At 57.5% G+C, this 12,795-nt stretch overlaps 2 protein-coding genes across 2 annotated transcripts in view; one reads left to right on the forward strand and one right to left on the reverse strand.

Moving 5' to 3' along the window:
• The window catches only part of LOC311169022 (GTPase IMAP family member 3-like), a gene marked incomplete at both ends in the record, with an annotated part of 7,033 nt that extends 3,235 nt beyond the window's left edge, over positions 1–3,798 (forward strand). The window contains 4 exon segments of the mRNA XM_084230721.1: positions 986–1,012; positions 3,040–3,225; positions 3,228–3,566; positions 3,569–3,798. Coding sequence (XP_084086847.1) covers positions 986–1,012; positions 3,040–3,225; positions 3,228–3,566; positions 3,569–3,798 — 782 coding nt within the window.
• Positions 3,799–6,935: 3,137 nt separating this feature from the next.
• On the reverse strand, positions 6,936–8,491 carry LOC311169023 (GTPase IMAP family member 3-like; the record flags this gene model as incomplete). Its single annotated transcript, XM_084230722.1, has 2 exons — positions 6,936–7,676; positions 8,449–8,491. The coding sequence occupies 2 exons, from the start codon at positions 8,489–8,491 to the stop codon at positions 6,997–6,999; spliced, it is 723 nt and encodes a 240-aa protein (XP_084086848.1). The 3' UTR covers positions 6,936–6,996.
• Positions 8,492–12,795: the final 4,304 nt, after the last annotated feature.

Here is a 12,795-nt window from a genome sequence, read left to right on the forward strand (position 1 = left end):
GAGCTAAACTAAAATGTGGAGAAACTGCTGCTTTGTTCGTAGGGTTCCAGAGACCTTTGAAAATGATGAGGAAGCTTGCCTTCATTGGCAGAACTAAATAACCTGGTTCCCTGGACAGAAAGCTCTGTCATAAAGCTAAACTCTTTCGTCTTTTCACTGCCTTTGATGATGTACACTTCAAACAACCTGGACAGGACACCACTAAGATCCCAGTGCGTGCCTACATTGGATACCTCTTCGTTATACTTCTGGGGACCACCTCAGCTACACGCATTCAATTGCGTGGGACTTCTTACTCCATTCATTGTTCCGGTTGTGTGGTTACTAATTGTATCACCCCTTCTCTTGCTCGTCTATATCCTATGGTGGTCTTACCCCTCTATGTTATGTTACCTGTTGATTTACATGATATGCCTTGGTATGATAATACTGCTATGCAAATTTTGGATGAGGTACATGCTCTTCTTCGCCCTAAATTGTTGCTCTTATTCTTGGTATTGCTGCATTAATTTCCTTAGTTACCTCTTTAGCTGCTTCCTCTGTTGCTTTAATTCAGGAAGCTAAGACAGCTTCTTTTGTGAATGACCTTACCAAAAATGTGTCCATGGCGCTCTCTACACAGCGGGACATTGACTACAAGTTGGAAAGAAAGTTAAATGCTCTGGAAGAAATCGTTATTGCTATTGGCGATGAGGTTCAACCCCTCAAACAACAACTGTCTACTCGATGCCATGCTCAGTTTCGTTTCATTTGCGTTACGCCTCTGTGTTATAATTCTTCCTTACATTGGAATCTTACCAAACATCACCTATTGGGTATCTGGCATAACAATGACCTTTCTCATGACCTCTCTCGTCTTTCCAATCTGAAATTTCTGCTGTCAGTAAATCTCATCTGGATACTTCAGTCTCTTCCTTTGCCCATTCTCTAGCTTCTACTCTCCCCTTTGTCTTTTAACTCCCCTCTGTGTCCGCTCACTTCACAGGTCGATCTACCGCCTTCAACGTGACATGTACGCCTACCAACTCCGTTTTAAAAAAAACAAAGGAGGACCTGCTGCACCTCCCCCTGCAGTGACCCTTAGGGCTAATGGCTTGCGCCACGGTCCCTAGGTCCGGCTGGGCAACCAGCGCGCAGGGGGAGAACAGCAAAACCCCCTGACTTGCTGCACCTCCTCCTGCAGTGACCTCTAGGAATCCCTAGGTCCGGCTGGGTAACCAGCGCGCAGGAGGAGAACAGCAAAAAACCGCCTGAAGACATAGATAAGACGGAAGCCTGTTGAAAGATAACGACCACCAGAAGCCACTACAGGAATGCTGTCCGCTCGGAAACTTATCTCACCTTCTTTAGACCCACAAACTTTATTCTAATACAACTGTCTCTCTAAAATCTTTTCTCTTTCTCTGTTTAAAAGGTCATTGGTTTGCCGATTAAAAAAGAACATACGAAATCTAATAACTAGGCTGATTCAAATGAAACGTTACTAAACTCTGTGTATTAATAGAACTGCTAGCTTAATAATTTCTCTGTTGTATACTTAGCCTAGTTTGTATTAATTTAAATGATAAAAATATTACATTGTGAAAAGTAAAATTCACCCGTGTTAATTAATAGTAATAGTGAGTAGTTAAAACAAAAAGTAATCATATGAAACAAAAAGAAAAATTAATAGCCTAACTACTTAGGAATGCGCCTGGGTCCAGATGTAAATCACTGCCCTCTCAATGATAAGCTAAACCTATAAGCAAGCTGATTTCTTCACTGACGTTCGCCATTCCTATGCTTTTAGAAAACATATAAATACTGGTCACCAACTCAAATAAAATTACACTCAGATTTTCACTCTTGAAGTGTGTCTGTTTGTCATTTCTTTAACCGAATCCCTGACCACCCTGCACAGTCTCTCAACCCTGAGACGGCCTCATCGTTCACTGCTGTGCTGATCCACGGCACCTGCCCCTCCCTTAGGCAGCAGAAGCCAGTGGTTTTAACCTGAAGGCGAGAGAGGCAGCTGCTGTTTGTCCCCCGCCTGCCCTCCACCATCACATGCCCTGGGGGGGGGGGGGGCGCCCTGCGCTGCTGCGCTGTCTGTGGGAAACTTGAGATGAAACTTCAGGGCAAGGAGGGTTTGGAACTGAATTGTGTGACAATTATTTCTGCTGCGTCTTCTGCTCTCAGCTGAAGAGAGGAAACCTCCCCCGTGGAGGTTTAATTATCATTTTTGCTACAGCGCATCCGGGCTCCTGAAGGAAAAGAAAAACCACTGCAGCAGGAGGAATAAACCACGGACCTGAGGAGGCCGATGAACTAAATTCATCTGGGTTCCCCAAACGCGGGAATCCTTGGGTTCTCACCCTCTTCAGCCCTTCAACATGCTAGTTCTTGGTTCCATGGCACCCTGTCCAGCTCCACTTTTCTTATAATTTCCCGATTCCCGTCAGCCCAGTAGATGATCCTCCCAGCACGTGTCCTGCAACCGTCTCCTCCACCCACCCGAGGCCACTGCCAGGCTCTCCCTGACATCAACTCAGACCCTTCAAGCTTCTCCATTTCAAACACCCAACTCCCCACCCAACGGGCAGACACCCCCAACTGACCCTGGGTGGAGGTCATGAGGCGGCGACCTCGAGACTTCCTTTCTCCCCAGGCTGAGATGTGGGTGCTTCCACCAGAGCACACCTGGGGGTTTCCTCACTCACGACTTCTAATCCACATTATTTAGCCTGAAGCTGGTAAGAACCATCCATGGAAGCACAGGAAGCTCTTTTCCTGCAGGCCTGGGGGCTGCTCTGGAGGACGGGCATTGGGTCCCCTCCTTGGAGTAGCAGGATTTACTCTGGGCTGTGGGTATAGCCAGGGCTTGCCCTGGGGGTCCCCTTCTGCCCAAGAGCCTCCTACGTTGCCTACAAACCTTGACACGTGTTCCAATAGGACTGTCCATCTGGGAAAGAGGCCCAGGGCGTCCATGACGAACTGTGACCAGAATCCTCAGAATTACTCAGTAGGGCACAGAAAACTCCCTCTTTCTTTCACACACAGGCTGGGCAGGATATGACAGGATCACAGCTTCGTCCTCACTGAGGCTCGTGCTGGTGGGCAGGACGGGCTGCGGGAAAAGCGCCACCGGGAACAGCATCCTCCGCCGGCAGGTGTTCGAGTCCCGGCTGGGGGCCCAGGCCGTGACCAGGAAGTGCCAGAGGGAGGCGGGCACCTGGAGCGGGAGGAGCCTCTGGTGGTCGACACCCCCCCCATCTTTGAAGCAGAGGCTGGGACAAGGGAGATAGCCCAGGATGTCGGGGACTGCTACCTGCTGTCCGCCCCCGGGCCCCACGCGCCGCTGCTGGTGACCCAGCTGGGCCGCTTCACGGAGCAGGACACGCAGGCCGCGAGGAAGGTGCAGGAGGTCTTCGGGGCAGAAGCCATGAGACACGTGATCGTCCTGTTCACCCACAAGGAGGACCTGGGCGACGGGTCCCTGCACGATTACGTGGCCGATACAGACAACCAGAGCCTGCGGGCGCTGGTCCGGGAGTGCGGGAGGCGCTACTGTGGCTTCAACAACCGGGCCACGGGGAGGAGCAGAGGGCGCAGCTGGGGGAGCTGATGACTCTGGTGGCACATCTGGAGAGGGAGCTGCAGGGCGCCTACCTCAGAAACGCCCTCTTCTCGGAGGCTGAGCTGCTGCTGCTGCGGGGCAGGGACCAGGCCTGCGGGCAGTTGCCCACGGCCTTCCTGGCCAGGGTGCAGGCACAGGTGGAAAGGCAGAAGCACAGGTGGAAAGGCAGAAGCAAGAGCTGAATGAGCTCGAGAGCTCGGGGTTAGTGAGGAGGTTCCTCAGAGTCCGGAGCTGGGTGCTATCTCACCCCGGAACTTCGGCCTTCCTTGGCATGTGCGTGTTGGTTTCTGTTGCCCTTTTAATTCACTTTGGGGCTGGCGGCCACTGAGCACAGGGGACACGCTCTGCAGGCGCCTTCCCTTCAGAGCTGCCTGCTGCCCGGCGGGGCTTCCCTTCCCTTCATGAGGGCACTTTCAGCCCCTCCCCCGGCAGGATCGCAGCCCTTTTCTGCTCAGCAATTTTAGGTAAATAAAACCTAGAGGAAAAGCTGGTATCTCTGGTTTTTGTTGTTAAAAATTCTGAGGGTGAACCCCAGTGACCTGGCCACAGCCTTGGGGCGGGGCTGCAGGAGGGCGCGGGCCTGAGATGCTGTGTGCAGCTGTCCCCGCTCCCCCACGCCCCGAAGCCCCACTCTCTGTCCTGCTGCGGAGTGCGGGGCGGCACCGGGCCCCTTGTTTATCGGAAACATGTTGGTTGCCCAGGCTAGTGGTAAAGGAAGACTCCCCGTTCCCTTGCTGCCGGGATGAGGAAGTGTGAGGAGCTCATGGAACTCCCCAAGGCCATGAATCCTGGTTCTTTTGGATGACTCAGCCATTCAATGCCTGAGGACCTTCTGAGGTCACTTACCCAGCCCACAAGTGAGGGCGGGGAGGCTCCCACCTTCTTGTAGTAAATGGCCCTGATTGAGCTTCATTGTAGGCGACACTGTTTATCCCGTCTTGGCCCAGCCATGTGTCATGTGAGGGCCCCTGTGCAATGGTGGGGCGCCCCACTTCAGAGCTGAGATCCAGGCCTCAGTCAGGCACCCAGTGGAGACAGGGAATCAGAGGAGGCCACCACCCTTTCCTGGGGGTACCCGCCCCTCCCCCACCCTCTCTGCCCCCTGCCCCCTGTGAGGGAGGCCTGCAGACACTCCAGACAGCCTGTGAGGGTGGGGCGGGGTGGGCGCAGGGCTGGTTCTGTGACCCCTGTCCATCGCCCTCCGTGGGCAGTAAAGCTGCTGTGTTACTCTCCAGAGCTGCAAGTAACTGATTCCCAGCCTGCTCAAGAGGCTCAGGTGTAACCTCCTTAAACCCTTGCAGAGTTCTCAGGCAGAGGACCACCTCCTCCATGCAGCCTTCCCAGACTGCCCAACCTAATTTGTCCATCCCTTCCTGGCTCCACCTGTTCCAGCTCCACAGACACCAGACATGACCATGAGTGTCCAGCTCTCTGCTGGGCACCAGGAACATAAGATAAATAGCACAAGGTTCCTGCTTGGCAGAAGTGACTGCATGGTTAGGGATGACGGCATTTAAAATGGGGTAGAGGGAAATTTTCTTGGAAGTTGGGTGTCAGCCAACAGGAGGGCACTGCAGAGTATACTCCAGGCTCTTCAGAGGCTCCCTGGACAGGGTGGTGCTGGCCTCTCCCGGGAGTCACTTCAGGTGGAGGCAGCCCACAGCCCAGGAAGGGAGTGGGATCAGCCCATGGAGAGAGGGTGCAGGGAGAGATGGCACTGGCAGGGCCTGTGCTACCAGGGCCAAGGACTATGTCATGGGGCAAGGGTTTGTGTATTACATGTGGTGGTTGGAAATACAAGGCAAGCCTGGGGACAGGGATAGTATTTGGGAGAAAGAATTCCATCTGGGCTGTCAGAGCCTGGGCTGTGCAGGTGGGGATGGGGTGGGGAGGGGAAGATGGGTCAGAGACACAGAGGAGGTGGAGCGATAGCACATGGCAGGGAGGGGGGCAGCCAGGTGTGGTCGTGAGCTCCTGGTGACTGTGCCAGGGCCTGCGGAGGGAGAGCAGAAAGGTGAAGACTTCAGATCTGGAAGTGTGGCCGTGAAGGCCTCTGGGGCATGTCCAGTCTGGGAGACAATCGTGGGGGGATCCCATCCTTCCTCCAGGAAAGGCCCTTGATGCGTGACCCAGGCCTGAGGAAGCGTCAGGGGCAGGACTACAGGAGAGTGACTCCCACCAGGGTGCTGATGGTCACTCCCAGGCTCCCACAGGGAACAGAGCACCCACATGTTGCCCACAAGCAGCGCTGCCTGTGACCCAGAGGGCCCCCACCTTTGTGGACGTCCGAGGAGGGTGAGGTTGGAGCGTGACCTGGAGATAAGCACTGGCTGTGGAGGGAAGGGCTTGGCCAGCCCTTTACCCAGATGCAAATGTTCATGAAAGAAATTCCTGGTAAGTGTGCTCCTGAGCTGTGTGTCCCAGCTCTGGTCCCCACCTTCTCCCCCTCATCCTCCCAAACAATCCTGCTCCAAGCGTCTGTGACTTCATTTGGTGTCAGTGAGCAGTTCCCTGACCAGTCCCCTGGCCCCCCTAAATCTAAGAACAAGAGAAATCTGGTCACTTGTCCCTGAGGCCATGTCCTAGGCTCTGAAGCATGTTCTCAAATTTTGGAGGAAGCGTGAGAGGCTTAAGGGTTTTTTTAAAAAGAAATATGGAGTCAAATGCTTGCAAATGTAGGTAAGAAAAAGACCAAAACTCAAATAGCGTAAGCAGTAAGAGAATTTATTCTGAAATAAGGAAATCCAGAGGGAAGATGGGCCCTGGGGCCGGTGGACTTGGGGCTCAGGTCTGTTCCATCTCTGTCCTGCTTTGACACATGAACTTCACCCCCAGGATAGTGGCAAGATGGCTGCTGGTGCTCCAGACATCACCCTCAGATCCAATAACGGATCTGAGACAGACTGTCTTTCTGAGGGTCTTGTTGACCCAAAAGGGGGTATCAAGCCTATCCATGAACCCCTCAGGATAAGAACAAGGTTGCATGCAGGCCGTGGGCTGCCCGGGGCTGGACTGTTGTCCCCTGCTGGGGCACAGGGCTCGGTGCCAGCCAGACAGAGTCCAGGCTCCCCAGGAGTGTCCGAGGCAGAAGGGAGGGACCTGCAGGGACAGCAGCCTGTTCTCTGTGGACAGGACATTCATTCCAGAATCGGTGACTCGGAGGACCATGAACCCACGGGGTGTTGTTCAGAACATGCTCTGATGTGCAGATGCCAGCTGGAGTGAAAGAGGGTGGAAGATGGCAGGAGACATGGGAACAGGTCAGCGGAGCCAAAGACGAACACAGAACTCACGATGCGGAGTGAGCCCATTTGGGGCCCTAAAGGGCTCCTGCCTCCCCATGTTGCCCTCCATCTCTCTCAGGTTCTTCTTTCGGTTTTCTATCTGCCCTCGTTTTTTTTTAAATTCTTCAATTTTTTTAAGGGCTTGGAATCCCTGTGGAGGTGTTTGCCCTGCAGCTCCCTCTCCAGCTGCTCCACCAGGGCCATCAGCTCCTCCAGCTGCGCCCTCTGCTCCTCCCCCGTGGCCCGGTTGTTGAAGCCGCAGTAGCGCTTCCCACACTTCTGGACCAGCTTCCGCAGGCTCTGGTTGTCCGTCTGGGCCACGTAATCGTGCAGGGACCCGCCCTCCAGGTCCTCCTTGTGGGTGAACAGGATGATCATGTGTCTCTTGGCTTCTGCCCCGAAGACCTTTTTCACCTTCTTTACTGCCTGCGTGTCCTGCTCCGTGAAGCGGCCCAGCTGGGTCACCAGCAGCAGCACATGGGGCCCAGGGTCCAAGTGCTTGTGGCAGTCCTCGATGTCCTGGGCTATCTCCTTTTTCATCTCCTTTGAGACCTTTGCCTCAAAGATGGGGGGCGTGTCGACCACCAGGAAGTCCCTCCCATTCCAAGTCAATGTCCCCTGCTGGTAGGTGCTGGTCACAGGCTGGGCCCCCAGCCGAGACTCGAACTCCTGCCGGCAGAGGATGCTGTTCCCGGTGGCGCTTTTCCCGCAGCCCGTCTTGCCCACCAGCACGATTCTCAGCGGGGCCTGGTCTGACCCTGAGCACTCTCCTCCTCCTGTGGGGGCATGAAAGCGGGTTTGCCTCCCTCTGGGTTCCTCAGCTGAAACCTGTCCCCATCATGAGGGCCTCTGGGAGGAGGTTTGGTTTCCATGGGGTCGTGAGGGTGGAGCCCCCTCGATTAGGGGGAAGTGTCCCTATAAGTAGAGGAGTCCAGGGGCCTCTTTCCACCAGGTGAGGACACAGCCCCAGGAGTGGGTCCTCCCCAGACGCAAATCCGCCAGCACCTTGACCTTGGACCTCCCGGCCTCCAGACCCAGAGAGAGATTTGCTGCTTCCCACCCAGGCTGCTGCGTCAAGGAGGCCTCATGCCCTCCTGCCATCACGGGGCTTCACCGAGAACCCCAACTTCCCTTCAACATAACAAGGAGGGAACTCAGGCAGGGCTGGGAGGACACATCACCCCAGCTGGGCAGAGCCCCTGGGCTCTTTCCTCCATGACTGCCGCTGCCCTTTCTAGAACCTTCTCTCTATTCCGTTCCCACCCAAAGTGATGCTCAGGGCCTCCCACAACCAGGAGTTGATTGGCCCCTACTTTCCACTCCTGTCCTTCCTGCCTGATCTCTGTCTTACAAAATGACAGGGTTTTGCTGGAAAAATGCAACCTCACTAAGAAGAACATCACAGCAAATAGCCCACCACGTTACATTTCCCGGGGAGGTGCATGTCCTGCGTTGCAGATAAGCTGAGTCACCCCAAGGAGAGAGTTCACTCCCCAATGCTGTGCTCCTGGCCCCCAAGTACATGAAGAGCTCCCCCAAGATCCTTACCTTGTTTGGAGGCATCTTCTCCATCCTGAAGCCCTTTTTCCATGGTGCCCTAGAAGGGACACACAGGGTTGTCCACACTGGAGTGGCTGGGCATCCCCCACAAAACCCCACATTTATAGAGGAAACAGGGGTGGGAAGAAACAGCCACTGAAGGTGGGACGTGCAGGAGGGACACCAGACCAGGTCTGCAGGGCCATGGTCCCTCCCCGCAGCCTGGGCTCTCCAGGGGTTCACGCACAGACTAGCATGGATGCAGCTGCAAGGGCTTCCTATCGCTGTGTTTAGCTCACAGGAGGTGCTGAAAATGCAGCGTCCACCCCGAAGACCAAACCAGTGAGAGCACCGCTGCCCACCAGTTCCAGGCCTCTGGGGCTCCCGTCGTTTTACAGTCAGTCCTGCCAGACTCACGGCTGCCTGCAAGCGTAGTGCCCTTGCGTGCTACAGACGGGCTCCTCCCTAAGCGTCTGTGTGACGGGGGCATCGAAGACGATAGTCACCCTGTTTGCCCAGACAGGGAGGACGCCTTATCAAGGGGCCCCAACCAGGCAAACCAGAGTGAGTCGGCCAGGCCAGGGGAGAAGCCTATTGTGAGCCAGGTGGGCAGGGGTGGAGGGCACAACCCTTCACCGAGTAAGACCCTCTAGTTAGAGACTCTCCATTAGAGGCCCGCTAGGCAGAGACTGGTAGGTAGAGGCCCGACTCTACAGACTGTGCTTCCCCGTCCCTGGCGCAACTAGCCCGGGGTCAGTAGCCACCGCTGGGCACGCTCTCCTGCCCACCCTCCTCTCAGCGCCCTGGGCACACCTGTCCCTTGTTCCTCTCTTCTTGCCTCCTGCCCTTGCTCGGGCTGGGGTCCCTCAGGCCCCCCTCAGGGGCCCTCTCCCGCGTCACCGCCCTTTCTGCAGCTGTCAGCAGCTGCCCGTGAGCTACTTCCAGGGCGTCTCCCTGACAGGTTCGCAGCCCTGGAGCTCAGGATCTGTCTCCGGTTGTGGGATTTCAGGCTCTAGGGAAAACGAGCTGGAAAAAATCACTTTCTGGAATAAGTGGATTCTCCAGGCTCTCCTTGGGATCACATCTACTGGCTGTGCCCGGGCCCCACCTGTCAAAATGCCAGCGTTACCTTGGCAGGAGCAACAATTTAATAAACGTCAACAACTTTAATTTAAATACTCAGTGTCAAAACCCAACTCTGCCAGCCCCCAGCAAGGTCTCCGTCACCTGTGCCAGCGCCGCTCTGGAGCTGGGAGCGCAGCAGTCACACCGGCCACCCCTGGACTCGCTCTGGTGTGGGCAAGCCCCGCGGCAGCCCACCTACGCGGTGGCATCTGCAGCGTCTGTCCCGGCAGCTGCGCTCCCGGGTGAGAATTGCCCTCTGAGGACACCCAGGGCAGGTGTCCTCCGGGGCCTGCACACCCTGGTGAGCAGCGGCCAGCGGCTGAGCCCCGTGTGAGCCCGGCGCCCGTGGGCAACGCTGCGAGTACAGAGCTGAGGCGGGTCTCGGGTGTCAGCCTCGCTCAGCCACGGCGCCCAGGGACCTAGTTGGGCACTCTCCGGCGGCCGCTGGGGGGCTTTGCCAGCTGAGGGTGGGCGAGACTGGCCTCGCGGCGTGGGTGGGCCTGGCCCTATCAGGTGAAGGCCGCAAGAGTAAGACCTGCAGTTCCCAGAGAAGAGTCTGCTGGCGACTCCAAGGTCAGGTGCCTTTGGAGCATCACGGGTGGGTTCTGAGGTGATTATCCTCAGTGGAGTAAGTCAGAAAGTGCAGGAGGGACACCCGGTGGCTTCGCTTGTTTGTAGAATATAAATGATCAAAGAAAGCAAAGGAGCAAAGCACAGGGAAGCAGCCCTCGTGCTCAGGAAAACATTCTGGTTTCCAAATGGGAAGGCGGGGAGAGGGGCCGTGCTCCTGCGGTGTGGATGCGCCCCCAGAGGACACGGTGACAGAAATGTCTGACAAATGAGTAAGAGTCGAGGGAAACAGGCCTCACACCAACTCCTGAGTCCCAGCCGGCGCCTGCCCCGGTGCACACGCGCCAGCCCCACCGCCCGGGGGTCGGCGCCTTAGAGGAAACTTCGCGCGCCTGCGGGTCCTGCTTCCCGGAGGGTCCTGGCACCCCGGCCAGCGCGTCCTCTCTGGGGTGACCTGGGGTGCCCGGAGAAGGCGCCCCCATGCGGGCCTCGCCTGGGCTGGCGCGTGCAGGGAGGTTGGGTGTGGGAGGTTGAGGTGAGCTCGCGGGGAGGGCAGTCCATGGAGCGCGAGCTTGCTAGACACCGGCCTGCTGCTGAAGACGCGCCATCCTGAAACCAGACTTTGTTTTCCCACGTTCTGCCTGTGACCGCCCGAATATGGTGCCCGGAGAGCCAGCAAGAAGGGCCCCGGGCGTCGGGGGACTCCTGGGTCACCGACGGGGCGGGGGGGGGGGGGTGCTGGGGGCAGAGGTGAAGGGGGTGGGGAGAGGGCTGAGGGGCTAGCCCTGCACGCCCCGGGGAGAAGGGACCCTGGAAACCGGCTGACCGTCCCCCCGAGATATGAGAGTCGCTGGGCATCGGGTCTCCAAGAGAGACGAAGCGCTTGTTGGACGGTCACGAGGACGGGCGCCCGGAGTTGTGCTCTCGGAGGACTGCTCAGGACGCGGGTTTGGCTTTAGTCCCTGCAGGGAAGCGCAGGAGTCACTCACGGCCAGAGGGTAATCATGGGGCCAGGAGGGGCTCCCTGCGCTCAGCTGCGCAGCCCCAGAGCCTTGCTGGGGGAGCCCGAGGGGTCTAAGCTCCTCCCTGGGCTGCTCAGGAGCGACCTCAGCTGCTCACGGGAGGTGTCGGGTCAGGCCATGGGCTTTGGGCTGTTCCTTCCAAGGAGGTGACGCTTAAACCGCTGCTCTCAGAGTCGGGCCTGGGCAGAAGGAGACGTGCGAGCTCCTGCTGGTCCAGCTGCCGGGCTCCTTCCTCACAAGTGCTTTGTGAGGACGTTTTCCCTCGCGGTCGCAGTGCCCTTCTCTGCCCAAGCTGCCACAGCTCGGGCCACACGCTGCCCTGGGGTCCCTGCCCACCTGGCCTCTGCCAGTCCTTCTCCCACTCACTGCTCAATGAAACCACGTCCTCTGCTGCCAGACGCCAACCGCCCTGCCCTTGAGGGCACAGGACCAGCCTTCAGGACAGCTCCCCCACCAGGAAACATCAGCTCAGGGTGCAGGGTGAGCCCCTTGCCTCACCCGCGAGTCTGATTCCTGCACATCTCTACCAGGGAGCGGAGGGGAAGCTCCACCTCGCCCCCTCCCTGCCCCTGGACTGGGGCGTCTCCTCCTGCAGCACTGAGATGGGCGCGTGCGGGGAACCACAATCCAAAGCGGCACGAGCTCACCTGAAACTCGGAGACTGAGCCCGGCTCACCTGGGAAACTGGCTTCAGAGCCTAAAGCTCCAGAGAGAAAAACTAACTTTCTCTTTGACGGCTGCTTTGGCAGACACGGCAGCGCCTGGGCCGGACGAGCAGGTGACCCTGGAGAGCGCGGAGAGTAACGGATCCTGAGCTGAGCTCCAAGCCTGGCTGGAGCCAGTGGCGAAGGCAGAAGAAAGGCTGGGGGTGGGGGCAGTGCGGGCGGGGAGGGGGGGTGCGAGCCCCCACACCAGGGTCTGAAGAAAAGCCTCCTCCTGTGTCCCCACGGGTGAGGCGCCCAGGCCGGTGGAAGACCTTCAGCCACGCCCACCTCCAAGGGCCCCTCGCCCACTCTTCAGACAAGAAAATTTAGCTCCTTTGTTCTCACCTCTGGTCCCCAAACCCGCATAACCTCGTTTCCTTTATGAATCAGGGAGGCCGACTTGAAGGCATCTCCCCCTCCTTGCCAGTCCGTCCACAGCAAGCTGATGTCTCCTGGGCCTGCTGTCCTGACCTGACCGGGCACCCAGGCGGGGACCCTGCTGGGTGACGGGACCACCTCGCTGGCGTGGACAAAGTAATGAGGGCAGCCAGCCCAGCGGTGCCCAGGAGGGTGCGGGCAGGCGAGAAACTCGCTTTGTTCTGCTGTGGCTCCATCCAACCTTCTCAGGAGGGTTAAACCATTCTTTAAACAATAAGCTGTGTTTCTCCATCAGAGTAAAATAAACACTTTACCTGAGCAGGTCACCGTGAGTCCCGCTCCTAAATCTCTCTCGTCTCTGAAATGGGAACGTGTGTGCGGCGCTGAGAGGAGGCGACGAGGCGGGAGGACGTCAGCAGAGCGGAGCAGGCCTGGACGCCAAGTCAGATGGAAAGTTCCCAGCCTGCTGGGCCAGGCGGCCTGTGACTCTGGGGGCGGGGGAGGGAGGGAGGGAGGTGCCACCCGCCCCTTCCCAGGAGCCTCAGGGTGCCCAGGCC

This window comes from Talpa europaea, assembly GCF_964194135.1.
Source record: "Talpa europaea genome assembly, chromosome: 3".
Classification (NCBI taxonomy): domain Eukaryota; kingdom Metazoa; phylum Chordata; class Mammalia; order Eulipotyphla; family Talpidae; genus Talpa; species Talpa europaea.